Source organism: Pelecanus crispus, chromosome 11 (genome assembly GCF_030463565.1).
Source record: "Pelecanus crispus isolate bPelCri1 chromosome 11, bPelCri1.pri, whole genome shotgun sequence".
NCBI classification, from domain to species: Eukaryota; Metazoa; Chordata; class Aves; order Pelecaniformes; family Pelecanidae; genus Pelecanus; species Pelecanus crispus.
The window spans coordinates 17,296,393-17,313,315 of record NC_134653.1 but is presented as its reverse complement, the minus strand read 5'-3'; the positions used below and the strand labels follow the sequence as shown (position 1 = coordinate 17,313,315).

Below are 16,923 nucleotides of genomic sequence, written 5' to 3'. Positions count from 1 at the left end.
AGGCCACGTGACCAATTCCTGCTGCCGTCCCCATTGCTGTGACGGTGGTTGCTCTGCTCCGGTAAATCATTTGCTCAGCCTGCACCTGGAGCCTTGTACCTTGAACCTGCTGGAGGTCAGGTGCTTGGCTGGCTCCAGTAATGGAGCGGTGCTCAGCTCGCCAGCGTGATGGCCGGGATGGGGGGAAGGCTGAATGCACAGCTCTTCCTTTTCTTCCCCTTTCCATCTGGAGCCTTCCTACCCATATCTCCTCTGTCAGGTGCCTGCGGTTGGTCTGGAAACAGCTGGCCTCATGAAGGTGTCTCTGGTGTTACTGGTAGACTGATGTAAAGGGCAGATGAGGTCTTTGGAGTAAGGTCTTTGGAATAAGATATAACTTCTACATTATTGATTTAATTGTATTTGCATGGGATCGTGCAGCTTGAATTAAATTGTCTGGAGCGAGATCATGTACTCGATGTGCTGTCATAGAATAACTGCCAGAGTGCTCGGGTTGGAGTAAGTGCTTTGTAACTCCAGCCTTATAAGTCCAGCAGACACTGAGGTTAGCTAGGGAATTGACAGCAGCGTGCCAGGCTGTCCCACTCGCCCCATGCACTCAATCCCTGCCTTGCCGTAGGTCTGTCTCCCCTGTGAGTTGTACCCAGAAGAGAAGAGGCCTCTGCATCTCTTCCCTGCGGTGGGACAGGAACAGCCTGGGGAAGTGAGACCCCCAGTCGAGCCGCAGCTGTCTGAAGGAGCCTGGCCTCCCAAGGGTGACTCTCATCTTGTGTTTCTCTGAACCTGTAAATGAACTTGGGCATGAAACGTGAGACGTAACGAGCCCCGTTATTGTTGGAGTTGAAAGCCCAAGCTCTCTGCGTTGTGTGCTGGTGCTGAGTTTAAGCTATTTTCTGCTGGGGAAGTAAATTGCTCCAGTGGACAATCCAGGCATGTGACTGCTGGGGCACAGTCATGGAAACTTGGCTCAGTTGTCATGTTTATTTGCTCTGATATAACTTTTTATGACACTGCCATGCAGCTTTTTCCAAGGCTACTGGAATGTGTTATTCTTTATTTCTTCCTTTCCGCTATTTTTTTAAAGAAGCACTATCAGAGAAACTGTATGTAATACTGATTTTTATTGTTGTTGTGGGTAATGAGTTACAGGCTTCTGTAACTGACCAGGGCTTTTTTTTTTCCCTTTTATAACAAGTTAGCACAGAACCTCTCTGTTATTGTAGCTGTAGCTCAAGATTATGATTTATAGCAGGAAAAACTAAAATAGCAGTTGTTAGCTCTTCTTCCATTCTGATGAAATCAAATTTGCCACATTTTTGTCTCAGCTTGTGCCTTCTTTTTCCTCCAGGGAAGGAAGTAATCACTCTCTTGCCTTCTGCAGGGCTCAGTTGCTGAACTTAACAAGTGGTTTCTCCTCTGAGAAGGTGTTGAATAGCTTTGGTTTGTTCCTATGCAGAATATGCTAGTGTTTGTTTCTCTCTCTGTCTCCTGGGGAAGTTCAAGTGCTCATTACAGTAGGGAACGGCCTTATGTTGGGATATAAAGGTGAGGAGTGTTTCCTTTCACCTCTCCAGCCAGGAGTCAGGCTGACATACACAGGAGGTGGCAAGAAGTCTTTGCAGCAAAAGGAGCTTTTGGCATGTTTTTCTTGAGGGAGACCTATAGACAAGTCGGTCCTTTCCGTGTAGAAGCTGTAGCCTTCTTTGTCTGGGTCTAGCAGAGCTGATTTCTTCCTTCTCTGAAGAAATAGTGCTATTCCTGCATCCTGCAGTCTCTCCCCATTACTAAGTAATGGGAGACCTCCGGTACCAACGGTGCTTTGTATCCAGCTCTGTGACAATACGCTGATTTGCTCACCTCCCATTAAATGTTTCCAGCTTGGGTATCGGGTAGTAACAGAATATTTTTGTTGGTTTTTTTTGATACATTCCAAAATCTGTTTTAACTGCTCTTTCCATTGTTGCAGGTGAAAGGGAAGAAGGGTGTCTGAATCACTGATGAATGAGCTGCAATGGATAACAAAGACTCAGAAGCTGAGATCCACCCTCTGAAGACTGAGGATGTAAAAGCTCAAGAGAACCATGAAAACTCTGTGGAGAGAAGAATTGTCAGCAAGCAGTCATCACAACTGTCTCGGCTGTCCCGGTGGCGCACTGCTGCCTTCTTCATCTCATTATTTCTGTGTCTGATAATTGTGTTTGCTTTCTCATTTATCATTCCTTGCCCAGAGAGGCCAGTTTCAGAAAGAACATGGTTCCGGAACTACGACAATGCAGGTGAGCTTGCTGTAGCGGAATAAATACTTAGCAACAGTCCTTTTCCTTTGGGTGCCACGAATTTGAATTGTGGAGCTCTACCTAAGCACAATCTGAAGCCAGGCCTGCAGGGATGCTGCCCTTGGGAGCGAGAGCTGTGAATACCTGACCTGATTAAGCAGTGGCCCATCATAATTGGAGTGGCCTTCCAGGAGGTGTTTACAGGATCTGATGGAGAAATTAGATGCTGCTCTGAAGTGCTAACAAGGTAGCAGGTTGGCCTCATTTGGAAAAAAAAAAAAAGGGGGAAGGGTATCTGGGAATAAGTATTTGTTGAAGTTTGGTCTGTAAAATGTTCCCTTGAAGTTTCAGCTGAGGTTTGGAGACAATTAGGCATTTTTTGCTGTCAGTGTGACTTTCTAACGACCTTCTAACTTTTCCCCATGGCTAACAGAGGAAGGGCAGAAGAAGAATTGCATCTTGTTTTTTTTATAAATTGGACAAATTTATAGTTGCTTTAGTCGGCTCTTTAGGCTGGGTACTGCTCCCTGGTGGCTCAGCATTTGCTTCTGTGAAAGCTTTTCTTTAATCTTATGTGCAGCGGGTACATGCTGGTTATGCTGTAAATGCAGAGATAGTGCTCACCAACAGGGACTGAGCTTTGTGTGTTAATGCAGAAATCCCAAGTTCTGCTACTCTGAGCTGAAGAAGGCTGCTTTTAGCTGAGAGTGAGAAAGATGGAGTATCTGGGGCTGGGTTTCATGGGGTTTGGTTTTGGGTTTTGTTTTTTTTTTATATTTCAGGAATAGCAATCCCACACCAAGACCAGAGCTCTTCTTTGTTCAACATAGTTCAAATTCTGGCTGCTTGGCTATAAAAAAAGACAAATCCTCTGGGGGATAGCAGATTTAAAAAATCCTTTGGCACTAACTTCCAGTCCTTAGTACTCATGTAGACGGCTTTTTGTAATACAAAAGCCAATTTGTCCTGATGTTACACTGTCAGAGATGGAGGCGGTGAGTAGGTCTCTAGGAATTTGTGTTTTGCTCCAGCTAGCTCTGCTGTTGGTTGAGGCAATCCTCACCGGTGCCTGGCTTGTGATCTTTTTTACAGTGGCCTACCAGTTTCTTGCTATAGAAGATGTGAATGAAGACAAAGTGCAAGATGTCATCTTTGCTTTCAAAGCTAGCAACGGCAGCAGCAGCTTCAACAGATCCTGTCTGGATGAAGGTAGCTGATTCAGAAACAAACCCTTGTAGTAAGGGCTGTTCTTTCTCTTTTAGCTCTAATTAGTGAGGCTGCTTTGGGACTGGGAGAGAAAACTGGATTAGCTGGGTGGGGAGAGCAACGGGGTGAGTCCCAGGTCTTGGGTGGTGCGGAGCCGCAAAGGTAGGTGTAGGTAGTCCTCCCTCTGACATCTCTTCTCTTCAGGTCTGCCTTCTCCATGTGCCTTTGTTGCTGCTGTGTCTGGCACGAATGGCAGAGTGCTCTGGGAGAGGCCTGCTGGTGAGGAGATTGAGTGGATGGAGTGTGGCATCAAGCAGCTCGGGGGGGCTGAGGTCCCAGGATGCTTGGTCGTGGGGAAGCCGGCATCTCTTACGGCAGCTGACCTGCGGACAGGTGAGTGATGAGCAGAGTACTGCTGCCATACAGGGTTGGTGCTACTTGCTTTCCTCACCTGGTGACCTTCAGACCTCAGAGGCTGGGGACGTCAGCGTGACATGACTTGCTAGTACATGAACAATGGGCACAGGGTATTTATTATCCTGAAAACCTTGCCAGAGCCATTTGCTGGGCTGTTGAGAAGCGCCTGTTCTCTCAGCCTCTCTGTTCCAAAGGCTGGACTCTGATGTGGTGGCTTGTGCCAGCCACTGTATTATAAGAACAACTTTTCAACAGCTTTTGAAACAGGAGAAGCAGTCACTAGCTGTGAATGTTACTTTATACTCTCAGGGGTTGGATACAAACCTGCAGTGTTTCTCAGTCATTTGTGTGTGAGTGCTAGGAGTGCCTGCAGTGGCAAGAGGAGTGGGAATTTTAGGGATTTATGATTTTGAAGTCGTCAAGGAAGGCACTTAGGATAAGTACTCACCAGTTTCAGTAGTCCAGGATTTTGCCTGGTTCCTCTGGAAAGCTGCCTTCATTTCTGAACCTATAGGTGGAAAAATTCGTCATATTGCCTAACGTGGGGTGAGGGTAAAGAGTGCCTGTACTTCTCTAGGAACAGGGCAGTGACCATCTATTGCACCCTGAACTTTCCTTGCTGATGAAGCCTAAAATGCATTTCGGTTTTGGGCCTCACAGTTTCAAAGGTTCTAAGCAATGCATGTTCTCCCTTGGAAACATGCCTAGGATCCCATCCTCTGTGTCTGGTATTGAACCCCTCGCATCCTATTTTCCAAAAATTGGGAGAGGGAAATAGCAAGAGGTATAGCTCTAAGGAATCTGAGGAAAATCTAGTGTAGCTTTTAATTTCCAGTGTAGATGGAAAGCTTCTGTACCAGCTGAGATATCTTGGCACCGTTTCCCTCATCAGGCTTTAGGACAGGTTATTTATAGACTATTAATGAAGTAGTTGCTTTTAGGTCAAAGCGTAGAAAGGTGACTGCTGAGGCAAAGGCATGTAACTAAAGACAGCCATAAAGAAATAGCACAAGCAGAGAGAGAAGGAACCAGGCTAAGCCACAGGTCACAGCAACAGTATGGTAAGAAAACATTCCATAGATAAATTAAAAGCAAGCGATGAAAAGTTGTTTCAGATAGAAAAGTGAATAACCCAGAAGTTGACATATTTGATACCTTTTTGCGATTAAGTAGGTTAAAAGGGGTTTCTTAGCATGGTTGACTTTTACTGGGGGTTAGGAGGACAGATCAGAATAAAATGTATTTAAATAGGCTAAATGTATTTAAAGTGGCAGTCTGACATCACATTGTGCTAAAAACAGTAGTCAGAACAATCTTTAGCTGTTAATGATTCATCCTCGTGGAGGATTGGTGAGATTCCAGGGCTCTCAGGCTGCCTAGCCTCTGCCTGTAGGAAGATTGAAGGAGAGGTAGGCAGATTATCATCTGAAAGTGTCTTATGTGGTTTTGATCTTTAAATGCCATTAAAGTTAGTGCTCTTCTATCCGTTCCAGTTGTGTGAAGTCTTGCTTTCTTCGTTGCCAGATAAGTGACCTGAGCAAACAAGTGTAGGATTGCCTGCTTCTGTTTGTGTGGGACTTCTAACGTTCATGCATGTTTATCTTGCAAGCAAACTGGGACACCAGAGTTTAAGATTAAGGTCCAGGTCAAAGCAAAAGCCTATGTAGCTGGGTGTTCCACCTCTGCTGGTGCCAGATGCAGAGTCCTGAGGAGAAGAGGGCAGGAGTAAGTGTATTGTCACACCTTCTCTCTTTACCTCATCCTCCAGCAGCCTGCATTGTGAGCCTTGTGAGCAGTTCTGGTCCTCGCTGGTCTCCTAAGGGATATGGCAGAAAGGGGACCACGATGACCAGATGTATGAAATTGCTTCTGTGTAAGAAATCACTAAATAAACCAGAACTCCAACTTGGAGAATGTGTGACAGGGAAAAAAGTCTATAATTATGAGTGATAAGAACAGGGAGTGATGACTTCCTGTCACAACTCTTCATTGCTCCATGGTTCTTTTATCAAGTGATAGGTTCAGAAAAAACAAAGGGGGATACTTCTTCACATCGGGGGATACTTCTTCACATCCACTGTATGGTGGATGCCAGGAGCTTACAAGTGTTTAGTATACAAGTGGGCAGGGGCATGGGAGAGGGGTCTAACACTGCTCGGTAGAAAAGACCTGCCTTTAGCTCAGATAGCTTGTGAGCTGCAAACTGGGAGAGCACAGTCTTCGGATGTGCGTCTGGACCTCATCCAGCCTGAAGCAGGCAATCCTGCTTTGTGTCCTTTGCGTCTGCTTGAAGTGAGAGCTGAACTCTGCCATCTAAGTCCTAGTTTTATTATTCCTTCCAGACCAAAAAAAAAAAAACAACCAAAACCCCCAAACCTTTCACCCAGGTTAGATTTGCTGTCTAGGAACTTGTCTAATTTCCATCTTGGCTTCTGTTGCCATGCTTCTGCTGTGACCTTGGGCTCTGAGGAAGCACTGTAGCGTTCTGGATGTCCATCTCCCATTGATGGAGCAGGATGGGACTGGATTCACAGTTTGTGCTCTTTGGGCGTTGTGTTAGAGCATGAAAGCTTCTCAAGTCCTTTGTGTTGAATAGGTCTCACTGTTACCTGTTTCTATTAAGTCAGACTGCTCTTTTAAGAGAGTAAGATGCTTCCTCCAAAACTATATCCACTGTCTAACCAGCAAAGAATAGAGCCTTATGCATTGAAATGCAAATTTCATCAGCCTGGTCTTACTGTTGGACTGTGCTGAAGCCAGGATATGGTTATTTAAAACTTAAGTTCTCTCCTTCCTTTGCCTGCTTGTTTTCTTCGGGGGTAAAATTCTTTGCCTTCCCATGATTTCCTAGGGGCACTCTTCTACTTCACATCTGTTGTCATAGTAACAAATCCAAGTATTTTTTTCAGTGTTTCAGTAAAAGCTTTGGAGGAATCCTACAGGAAATACAGCCTGCCTTAAATTATTGCAGACAGTGTCAGGTAGTAATTCCTTGGCCTTCAGTACAACTGCCTTCCTGACAAAGAACAGATGATTACTTTGCATTCCTGAAATGGTAATTGCTGTCTGTGATATGGTTTTAAGGGGATGGTAAGCATTTCCCCTCTGAGGACCTAGCTAGTCACTTAAGTCTTCCTTAAAAAGAAAACCCCCCGCCCCCGGCCTTCCCGCCCCCCCCCCCCCCCCCCCCCCCCCCGGCAATTCCACTGCAAATTCCACTGGGCAGTGAGTGGAAAGTGGCCAGCAGCCCTGGGCTGTGTATGGAGTAAAGTCACCCAACTGGCCTGGAGCTGTTGAAGAGAAACTCGCCCCCACAACACCATTTTTCAAAAAACAAAGCTCTGCTACCTCTATTTACAAACAAGTTTGAACATGCTGTGCATGTTCTTTGAACAAGGGAGAGGTGGAATATGAACTGAGTTGCCGCTGGTCACATCAGCGTGGAACATCTGCAGGAGGCAAGTTGCAGCAAAAAAGGTTTTGTCAGGAGTAGCTGCAACACTGTGGTCAGAATTCATCTGCTTTATGGTCTTAAAATGTCTGTGCAGATTTAAGTACACAGCAGCAAGGTTTTAGATCACAAAAAAGGATTCTCCATGCCAAGCTGTTCTTTGTGCTCAGGATGTTAAGGTGCATTTGTGCAGGCAGCTAGAATTACTTTCCAATATAAATTGAAATTGTGAATACTGGGACTCATTTGAAATGCAGAAATGCAAGGAAGTACACCATGATGAGCATAAATGTGACTGGCTTGTGGTGCTGATGGGCTGTAAATGGCTGGTTACTGCAAAGTACTTCGAGGAGCAGGGACCTTAAAAGTCTTTCAACCTAAAGTGCTTTCAGCGAATGTTTCCCAATAACTCTGTCTTCTAGGGGAGGTTCAGTGGAGACAGTCCAGTGACTTTGAAGCTAATTATACTGTGCTGACTCCCGTGTCAGTGATTCCAGATGTGGATAATGATGGAGTTCAGGACCTGATAATCTTTATTGCTACAGGAGATAAGGTATGTCACTCTGAAGCTATGATAAACCCAGTGGCCGAACCACAGGGCATGGCGGAAATGTTACTTATTTTGATCTTGTAGTCTAAGAGGAAGTATCCAGAGTCCTCTGATATATGTGTTTGGGGTAGATTCTTTCCCACCCTGCAGAGATGTACTCCCAAATCAATGCAAGTGTTTTATGGTTTAAAAAAAAAAAAAAGAAAAAAGCTGGCCAGGAATCCCTTCCCCTTTTCAGTCTGCACTCCTCACTGGTTGTTCTTGGGCTGTGTGTGGAGTGAGCCTAGGCGAGATGAGCTTGCAGTTTTCTGGGACTTTGCTCAGAGAAGTGGAAGTGAACAAACCCTGACAGGTTTGGCTCGTAGATCAAAGCACAGCTGACAGCCAGCACTTTTGTACTACCACTGCCCTTTTCTGATACCTTTCATATCTCTGCCTGTGGTCTACTTTGCACGGCGCTCTTCCTAATATCACTGCGCTGGTTAATTCTGACTTGGGTTCATTTAGTGAAATAGCTGCTAGTTGTGTTTTTTGCTTTTCCCATTCCAATATTGCTTTTCCCATTTCTTAGAGGGTGAAACTCATGTAGCTAAAAGTGGTTTTATACTAAAAGATCTGCATCCATGATTGAGTGGTACAGCGTCATCTGCATGCGCAATCTGTCCTGCTTAAAGCATACAAAAGTTATGGTTCCCTGCAAGTCTGATGGGAGGAGTGGGAGCCCCTTGTCCTCATACCACAGTACTCCGTAAGCAAAGAGGGTTTTGCTGTCCGAGACGTTGTTGCCAGAGTCGTCAGAAATTCTATCCTCTCTGACTCCTACGGTTCTCTTCTGTTTTCTTTCCTCCTTGCTTTTGCTATCCCAGTTATCTCAAGCCTTTTTTTTTTTTTTTTTTTTTTAATCTTAGGTGGCCAAGAAATGTTTGAATGTAGTCTCTGTTCTTCAAGACTGCCTTTTGATTTGTTTTCCGTTTAACCTCTCTAGCTACCTTGGTAGGAAATCCCTTCCTCCCTCCAGACTTGGCAAGCACTCTGTCAACTTAAGTACAAGTACGTTCTTTTTTGAGAAATCATGCAAAATGCAGGAAGCTTGAGTGGAGCTCTGCAGCTTGGAAAAAGGCATGCCTGTTGGAAGGGAGATTCAGAACTTCAGTAAATTAGCTTTATTGCTAACAAGGGCTGAAGCTGAACATTACATTATACTGGTTTTTCCTGAAATGGCAGAGCTTTGAGCAGTCTGTGGGGAAGGGTCTGTGTGCAGCGGGTTTAGATGGCAGCTTTTTCTGAGTGTCTTATTGACCCCTGCCTGCTGCAAGCTTCAGCACAAATACATCCGGGAAAATACGACGTTTTTCAGGATACATTGCCAGTAGCCATGCATAGAGGTATTAAGCGATGCAGTGAGTAAGGTGGTGTGTATTCTCACTTGCTGTATGAATACCTTTGGCTGTTACTGTTCCCGGGGTAGCTGCTGAACGAGGGCTTGTGAGTAAAGGTGAAGCTGATCTACAAGAGCTGGTATGTGTCTCCTCCCAGTGCGGGAGGCTGGGAACAGCTGGTGGATGTGTTGCTCTCCCTCTCCAGCTGTGTTATTCATTCTCCCTAGCAGACTCTATCCCTTATTCACCTGACAGACTCTCCAGATTCACTTCGAGAGCAGCAGATTTCCTTCTCTTTCCCAGTCTCTCCCTGTCAAGGAAGAAGGAAAGATTCCTGCCTGACTCAGCATCTCTGGTGGATGCTGTTTGTCTCATTCTGATGTTTCTCTTTTCCGTAGTGTGCACTGCTCTCCCCAGACCATAACTGTTGCCCAGACATTTGAATCTGATCCGGGTTTTAGCCTTTATTCTTCTGGGTGAAATGTTTCTAGTGGATTCTGTTACCCTGCACAAAGAATATGAAGAAACCTGTCGGCTCTTTTATCTGCTTGGACTCATGTCAGCCTTAGGAGGAGTAGATTAGGGCACTTAAAATATTTAGCAGAGCTGTGTGTGAAGCCAAGTTTCCCCTATGTCCATATGCTGCTTTGTTTCTGCCTTCAGGTCCTCTCCATCATTGTCACCGCTCGGCAGGCTTGAATTGATCTTCACTGTCCTTAGCAGAGCTGGGACTTGCTGTTTGGTGTTCCCAGCCTGCAGGGGAGGTGGTTGGCAGAGGTAGTAGAATCTCGGGGCAAGTGGCTGTGCTGGAAGTGGTTTTCAAACTTGCAAAAGTATTCACAGCAGAGGGATCATCTAACTCCTGCCTATACCTCCAAAACCAGGGAGAGACTTTTCATCTGAGCCTATGCTGTTCCCATTCAGCTGCTGTTCACTACCAGCTGCTCAAAAGCTTTGGAAAACTCTCGAGGTGGAGCAGTAACGGTGCGATGCAGCTTTAACCATTTTTTTTTTTTTTAATCCCTTCCCTGCTTAGATTAAGACCTTCATCCATTCAGGAGAAAATGGCAAACAGATTGGCTCTACTGGAAGTCTGAATGTGGATGGGAAAGCTCGCTATATCAAGCTGAACCTGGACTCCTCCTCCTACTTCCTTTTCTATACAGGTACAATTCTGTTTGTGAGTTCAGTCTGAAAGAGTGATTATAACTGTGAAATCAGGATTACTAAACAGTTGTCTGAAAGAGCGTTTTGCTTTCTTAAAAGTTGTGTCATGCTTTCACCTAGCAAAAGAGCTATTCAAGGCCAAGAGAAGGGGAGGTTTCTGCTTAAACTAAGGTTTGTTACATGCTCTAGTAATTTTATTTGAAAAATGTTAAGAATGTAAGGTTTAAGTAGTCATTTATAGCAAATGATTACTGTGGGAACACTTGGATAATGAACAGATAAGACACTAAAAGCATTCAAAAGCAGGCTTGAGTCTCAAAATATCACTACAACTCTATGATGCAAGCCCTAAAAATATAGTTGATCTGCCAGATCTGGAAAATCGTAGAGTTCAGAGCAAGGGCAGGATAACTTATCTTCCTCATTCTTGCTTTTTTTGCGCAGAAAACTCTCTCTATGCATATTCCCTGAAAGATCTCTACAGTGCAGCAACTGGGATGGAAATCAAGCTTCCCAGCCTTGAGCAAGATCCTCAGTGGGAGAAGAACATTGACCACACCACGCACCGTTTATCCCTTCTCAGGTGTGAGATTATGTCTTGGTTGCTGGTGGATTGGAGGATAGTGGTGTTCCTGACAAGATGGCCTATTGTGGCTTTGTTCTTTCCTGGCTACGTGGCTTTTGGACTAGGAGCACATCCAAAGCTCGGGAAGAGGGCTGGTGTTGATGGCCTGGTCAGGGTTTCACAGGAAGGGAGGGAAAGCAGGCTGGGGTTTCCTATTTGTATTTACCGTGCAGGGAAAAAGCCAAAAACCCACAGTAAAAGCATCCACAGTCCAGAAAGAGTAAACATTTCTCTGCCCTTGTTCAGCTCTGGAGACATTCGTTACCTGGCAAAAATTCCTGGGCGATCACGGGAGAACATCTTGGTTGTGAACTCGGAGATGGCTACGCTGATCAATGCACAAAATCTTCAGACTTTGTGGACCCTCAACGTGTCCCGTGTTGTGAGGTAGTGTTACTGATGTGGGCTGGATGAGGCATTTCCAGGATCCCAGCAGCGGCAGTGTCCTGGCAGATGTTATGTTTTTAATTCATTTGAAACATAAAAGCCTGCACTGTGTTCATATCTGGATCGTGCTATTGTGTCCTCTGCTAGCAAATGTCAGATGCCACTTCAAAATGGAGGAGCCCAAATCTTTGATTCTTCATTCTGTGCCTGCTGCAGTATGGCTGTCTTAGGACTGGGCTCAGAGCTGGGAGGGGTACCAGGCTAACCTAACATAGCAGTCGAGTTCTTACAGGAGAGTTGTTGGGAGGATAGAGGCTGCTCTGAAAGAGCAAGGTATGCCCAGGTCTTCCTGGTGTGTTATGATCTGTCCGTTCTCTTTCTCTCCCTTAGTGAGCCACTGCTTGGTTACTACAAACCTGATGTTCTTGGCATTGTCCTCGAGAGTGAAATTGGACCCAACAGAAAGAAGGTTTGAACACTCTTCCTTTTAACTTCCCTTTTCTCTGCACATCTCAGGTCAAGCAGGCAGAGTCAAGGGCAGCTGGTGGGATGTTCCCTCTGGCTGATTTTAGGAAGTTTTAGACTGGGAAAAGATCTCTTTCAACAGGTTATTGAAGCCAGATCAGGCACTTTAATTCTCTTCTCAGCAAGAGGCTTCAATGACAGAGCTTTGAACCCCTTGAAATAGCTGCAAAACTTGTGACTTTAACATGGCCCACCCCAGGTCTCACAGCTCTGTGATGCTCAGCTTCAAGTATCTCCTCATCTTCCCATGTGTCAGATACTTTTTGTCATAGACAGTGTGGGGTAGAGACAGCTGACTTGACTTCTCTCTCATGGCTTGTTAGAGCTCTTTGGTATGAGTTCCTTTTCTTTCTTCCCTGCTAGGTTATGATTGTTGAGAGTGGATCTGGAGCAGTCCAGTGGGACCTGAAGCTGAACTCAAGAGCAGAGAGCCCTGGGCCAGCCACACTTTCTACTGCTGATCACCGGTCCACCTTCCTCATCTGGGGTGAATACCAGGCAGCAGGAAATGAAACGGTGAGTAGTGTTGCTGAATGGTTGCTGTTCTCCAGACTTTGGGCCAGAATTGGGTGGAGCTACTCCCTTTTCCCAGCATTCACATTCGCATCGGTCTGTGCCACTAACGCTGCGGCCTCCTGCACTGGGTGTGGGGCCACTGCCCAGTCAGGTCTGCTAGAAGCAGGCAGACCTCTGTGTGTGATCTGGTCTGTACTGGGTCCTCACAATGTCCATAGCAATGTCCCTGCTAGCAGCTGGTAGTGCACCAACAGCTTTTGTCGTCCTCAGCCTGGCTACGTAGAGAAAAGGGACTTAGTGGCTTTATGAACAAAGTCACTGGATTGCCCAGAGTCCTGCCTTAGTGTGATACTGTAGGTGAGGCGAGAGGCTGCTGGCTTGGTACCTCTGAAGTTCCTGCTGTTTGGCCTGGAGCCTCCCGCAGCAGTACTGCACACAGTGATCTCGCATGGCCACGTGAATATCCTCTCTCTGCGCCAAGGCAGCCTCTGGCTGCCTCAGTGCATGGCTCAGCTGCGTAATGGAGCCCTCTGGGGCAGTGGCGGGCCACGTTAGTGACAGGTTGAGTCTTGGAGGATGCCTGAGCACCAGCTGAGCTTCCTGTGCTTTCCTCACTGACTCTACCAGCCCTAAGGCAAAAATCTGTCTCCTGCCTGTAGCAGACAGGCATACTATTTGCAGGAAGCTTGGGGTGGGGAGGAGAGCACCAAACAATAAGCAAAATCCCAACACTAGTACTAGTGGCATCAGACAGGATGAGTTGGGCAGACAGGGACAAGTATCTGTCTGGATATATTCTGTTGAGCATGAGTAATCGCTGAGCCTGGTGCTGGTGTTGTCTCTGGGATAACATGTGGGTCCATGTCCTGATAGTGTCCTGTTGGTTGCAGAGATCCAGAGCTCCTCTCCAGAAGCTGTATCTTTTCCATCCTTCCTACACTAATGTCCTGTTGGAGCTCCGCAATAGCACAGACCAAATAATTGCATTCAATGGTAAGTCCTCTCCTTCCAGCCCTCCAGCGAGGACATGCAGGAGGACACTGGCCTTCTGGTACCTCCTGGACTCCCTGGGTGCACGGTGTTGGGTCTGGTGGCCAGTCTGAACAGAGAGACCTTAGGCTGGGCTTTTCTCTCTGCTCTGCGTTACAGCCACACTGTTCGAGCGGAGCCGTCATGCCTGCTATGTGTTGTTGACGGGGCCTCAACCCAGTGAGGAGCCAGGGTCAGTGTCTCTGATGAAGCGTAAGCTCAAAGAGGATGTCTCCGAGAGCAGGGTGATCTGGCTGAGCCAGGTGGCTGTGGACAGCGAGCAGTACGTCCGGGACCGCCTCTACAGGATGCGATTCCACAGCCGAGTGTGAGCTTGCCGAGGGATAGGGAGAGGCTGCCCTGGCCCGGGCATCTCCAAGCTGCCTCTCCTCTGCAGCTGTGCTCTTAGCAAATCCAGATCACGAATTCAAATGGGAAGCTGCCTTTCTCGATCTGCAAACCAAAGCGTGGCTGGTGGAGAAGCACCCCCAGTTGTCTGGGGTCGCCCAGGCTGCAGGGGCGGCTGCCAGTGCATCTGTCCTCAGAGGTGATAGGACTTCAGTGCTTGGCCACCACTGAGTGTTGTCAGCTCCAGGAAGAGGGCTTTCCCGTCAATCCTTCTGTGCCCGCAGAACTGTGCTGACTCAGCCTGTGTCTGGAGGAAAACACATGCTTGCTGGGGATGCCAGAGTTGATTATTTCTTGGGTGCTTGCGTGAGAAGTGGAGCTTCGATGTGTGGTGTTAGATTTCCTTTGAGTCAGCTCTCCTGGCTGTGGGAGAGGTGGATGGCTGCAGGTTGATTTGCAATTGCCCTCTCCTGGATTTGGGTCCCTGCTTCGGTAGTCATGGGGTGTGTGTAGTGATAGACCCCTGCTGCAGCTGATGATGTGGCTAGGTGTCACCCAGGCCAGCAGAGCACAGGTTAAAGTGTCATTCTACTTAGAAAATGATCTTTTCTCCTAAACAGCCCCATGTGCCCCACTCCTCAGTTGCAAGCCTACCTGTGTCCATCTCCTCTGTTGCTTTCTTTCCAGCCAGGCTGTGCAGTGTTCGTGACACGGAAAGGGAGCTGGTCTCCCCCCTGATTTATGCATCAACGTTCCTCCCTGTCCCCATTACAGATGATACGAAAACCACCCTGAGTCCAGGCTGGCTGGTCCCTGCCGGTGTGGACACCACCTCTCCTGCTGGTTTTGAGGTGCCAGGGGATCTAGGACATTTTTTCAGAGTAGAATTGCACTTTAACCTTGCCTGGGAGCTGGGCTTGCTGCCCTGGGGAGCCCTGTACCCGAGTGGCAATGCTAGCTCTCCTGCAAATACTCTTTCAGTCTTGCAGCTGCTAAGGAGCCTTCTCTGAGCACTGTCCCCTCTGCCAGCAGGTGGGCAGGCTGTAGGACAGGCATGAGCCACTTAGGGAGACAACGTAAGCTGTCTCTGCAGCACAGCTCCAGAGAGAGCTCTCTGCTCCCTCCCTGCCCTTGGAATTGAAGTGATGCTGGGTGAGGATCTTCAGGTGCTGTTCTTTCTGTCAGCCTGGTAGCCCAAGGGAATGGGATGGGTTGCTGTGTGAAGATGATGTCTCCCCTGGAGCCTTCTGTAGCATGGTGTGTATGCTCTGCCCTGTTCCTTGCTGGGCACCAGTATGGACTAGAAAAGAGGTGCAAAGCCTGGAAAACGGTTTGAATCGGCTGCTCAGTCCTGAAAGCTGCAGTCCCCACACCAGCCACACTGAGACACAAGCCCTGTCCTTTTGCTGCTGGGTGTCCATCTGACTGGTGAGAGGAAGGTGGACAGGAAACACACTCTAAAAATAACCTCTCTCGAGTTTTGTGGTGCTGGGAGGGGGTTTGGCCATTGCCTCCCTCCCTTGCCTAGTCTCAGATCAGGGTGTGTGTAGAAATACTGTAGGATGAGAAACTTAAGCTGGGTTGTGTAGGGTCGAGCATCAGTTCTCTTGTGACAACTGCTGAGCTTTAACCTGCTGCAGGGCAGCTCCTAGCTCCGGCAGCTGGCGTCACCCAGGCTTATGCTCATGCCCACAGCTTCAGGTCTCCCAGTCTTGCAGCAAAATGAGCTGCAGCATCAGCGGTCTGCCTGGATGCTTACCTCCTGCTTCCAGCTGGCCCGGTAGTTGCCTAAAGGGTGCTCTGGCTCCCTCTGTCCTGTGACCCGTAGCGCAGTCAGTCAAGGGAACCATGGATGATGAGTGCTGCTGGCCTCTGCAGAGCTGTGCTGCTGGCGGAGCACAGTCCTGGGGCGTCCAGGCTGTGCAGGAAGCTGGGGATGCTCCCAGGAGAGCACTCCACAACCCGCAAAGCACCGTGGACTCAAAAGTGGTGGGTTTCCCTGTCTGTTCCCTTTCCAAGCTGTTTTCTGAGTGAGTCTGGGGATGCAGGGAGACTCCCCTGCCATCTCCCCCAGCTTAAGTTGCCTCTTTGCACAGCACGATGAAGACCTGAAGCCTGGCAGCCTGCGCCAGTGTTGCAGGGATCACGGGCTGTGTCACAGCTGCAGAATCCGGGCTGTGAGGGCCATGTTCAGCCTGCCCTTCCGCCGGCTGGGGCAGAGCCGGGAGCGTGGCTGCAGGAGCCTGGCAGTGGGAGTCCCAGGCTTGCGTGCTAGTCTGATCTGTGTGTTGGATGCAGATTGTATCCCACTGAAATTCCCCTGGCAGGGAGCAAGGTGCCTGGGCCGTATTCTCACCACAATCGCAGTGTCTCAGCTCTCTCCCTTCTCTGATGCCTACCCAGACCTGACCTTTCCCATGGGCACACTAAATGTTCTTTCAGGAGAGCTGGATTTTCGGCTTTGGGGGGCTTTTTTGGCTTTAAGTTGTCCATTAATGTTTCCAGATACTTTGGAAACGCAGATTTCCCTGTGGCAGCTCAATTAAACGCATCAGTGCCAAACCAGCACCTTCTTAACAAAGCAAGTCCTTTTCCCAGCTTGTTTCCCTGTGTAATTGGTTTTTTGCAGTATTTAATGAATGAATTTGTGCCTTGATTCAATAACTCAGATGGGTGATGATGGCATATATCACTGTGTTATGTATTAGTGTGGTTTTTAACACTAAGACTGTTCGGTTTGGTTCTTTAACTTATTGCAAATTGTGCCCTATAAGACTTGGTCTAACGGGAATGGTTTCAATAAATCCTCTTTTGCATTGTTTGTAAATGGTGCCCTGCTTTTGTTGTTGCAGCTGAGGTTATGCAAGACTTCGGGATTTTTTTGGCAGCCCTTTGTGTGACTTCCCGAAGGCAGAAACCCCCTTTTTTGGGAGGGATCCAGGTGTCCTGGTGATGCTTTGATGGCTGAGCTGGCCACGGCTCTGCCCAAAAGTGCTGCTTGCTGCCCTGTCCCGCTGCAGGCAGGTGATGGACTGGGAGAAGGGAGC

At 47.7% G+C, this 16,923-nt stretch overlaps 1 protein-coding gene across 1 annotated transcript; it reads left to right on the top strand.

Annotated features, from left to right (window-relative positions):
• The first annotated feature begins 498 nt into the window (after nucleotides 1–498).
• On the top strand, nucleotides 499–16,675 carry FAM234A (family with sequence similarity 234 member A). Its single transcript, XM_075718259.1, has 12 exons — nucleotides 499–755; nucleotides 1,967–2,276; nucleotides 3,369–3,485; nucleotides 3,687–3,875; nucleotides 7,773–7,903; nucleotides 10,316–10,445; nucleotides 10,891–11,029; nucleotides 11,318–11,458; nucleotides 11,849–11,927; nucleotides 12,347–12,499; nucleotides 13,390–13,492; nucleotides 13,649–16,675. The coding sequence occupies exons 2-12, from the start codon at nucleotides 2,012–2,014 to the stop codon at nucleotides 13,858–13,860; spliced, it is 1,659 nt and encodes a 552-aa protein (XP_075574374.1). The 5' UTR covers nucleotides 499–755; nucleotides 1,967–2,011; the 3' UTR covers nucleotides 13,861–16,675.
• Nucleotides 16,676–16,923: the final 248 nt, after the last annotated feature.

Bases quoted from the DNA above. Each gene is read 5' to 3' on its own strand.
- FAM234A (XM_075718259.1), top strand. From the start codon at position 2,012: ATGGATAACAAAGACTCAGAAGCTGAGATCCACCCTCTGAAGACTGAG. The intron at 2,277-3,368 runs GTGAGCTTGCTG...TCTTTTTTACAG, and splicing joins CCGGAACTACGACAATGCAG to TGGCCTACCAGTTTCTTGCT. The intron at 11,030-11,317 runs GTGTGAGATTAT...GCCCTTGTTCAG, and splicing joins CACCGTTTATCCCTTCTCAG to CTCTGGAGACATTCGTTACC.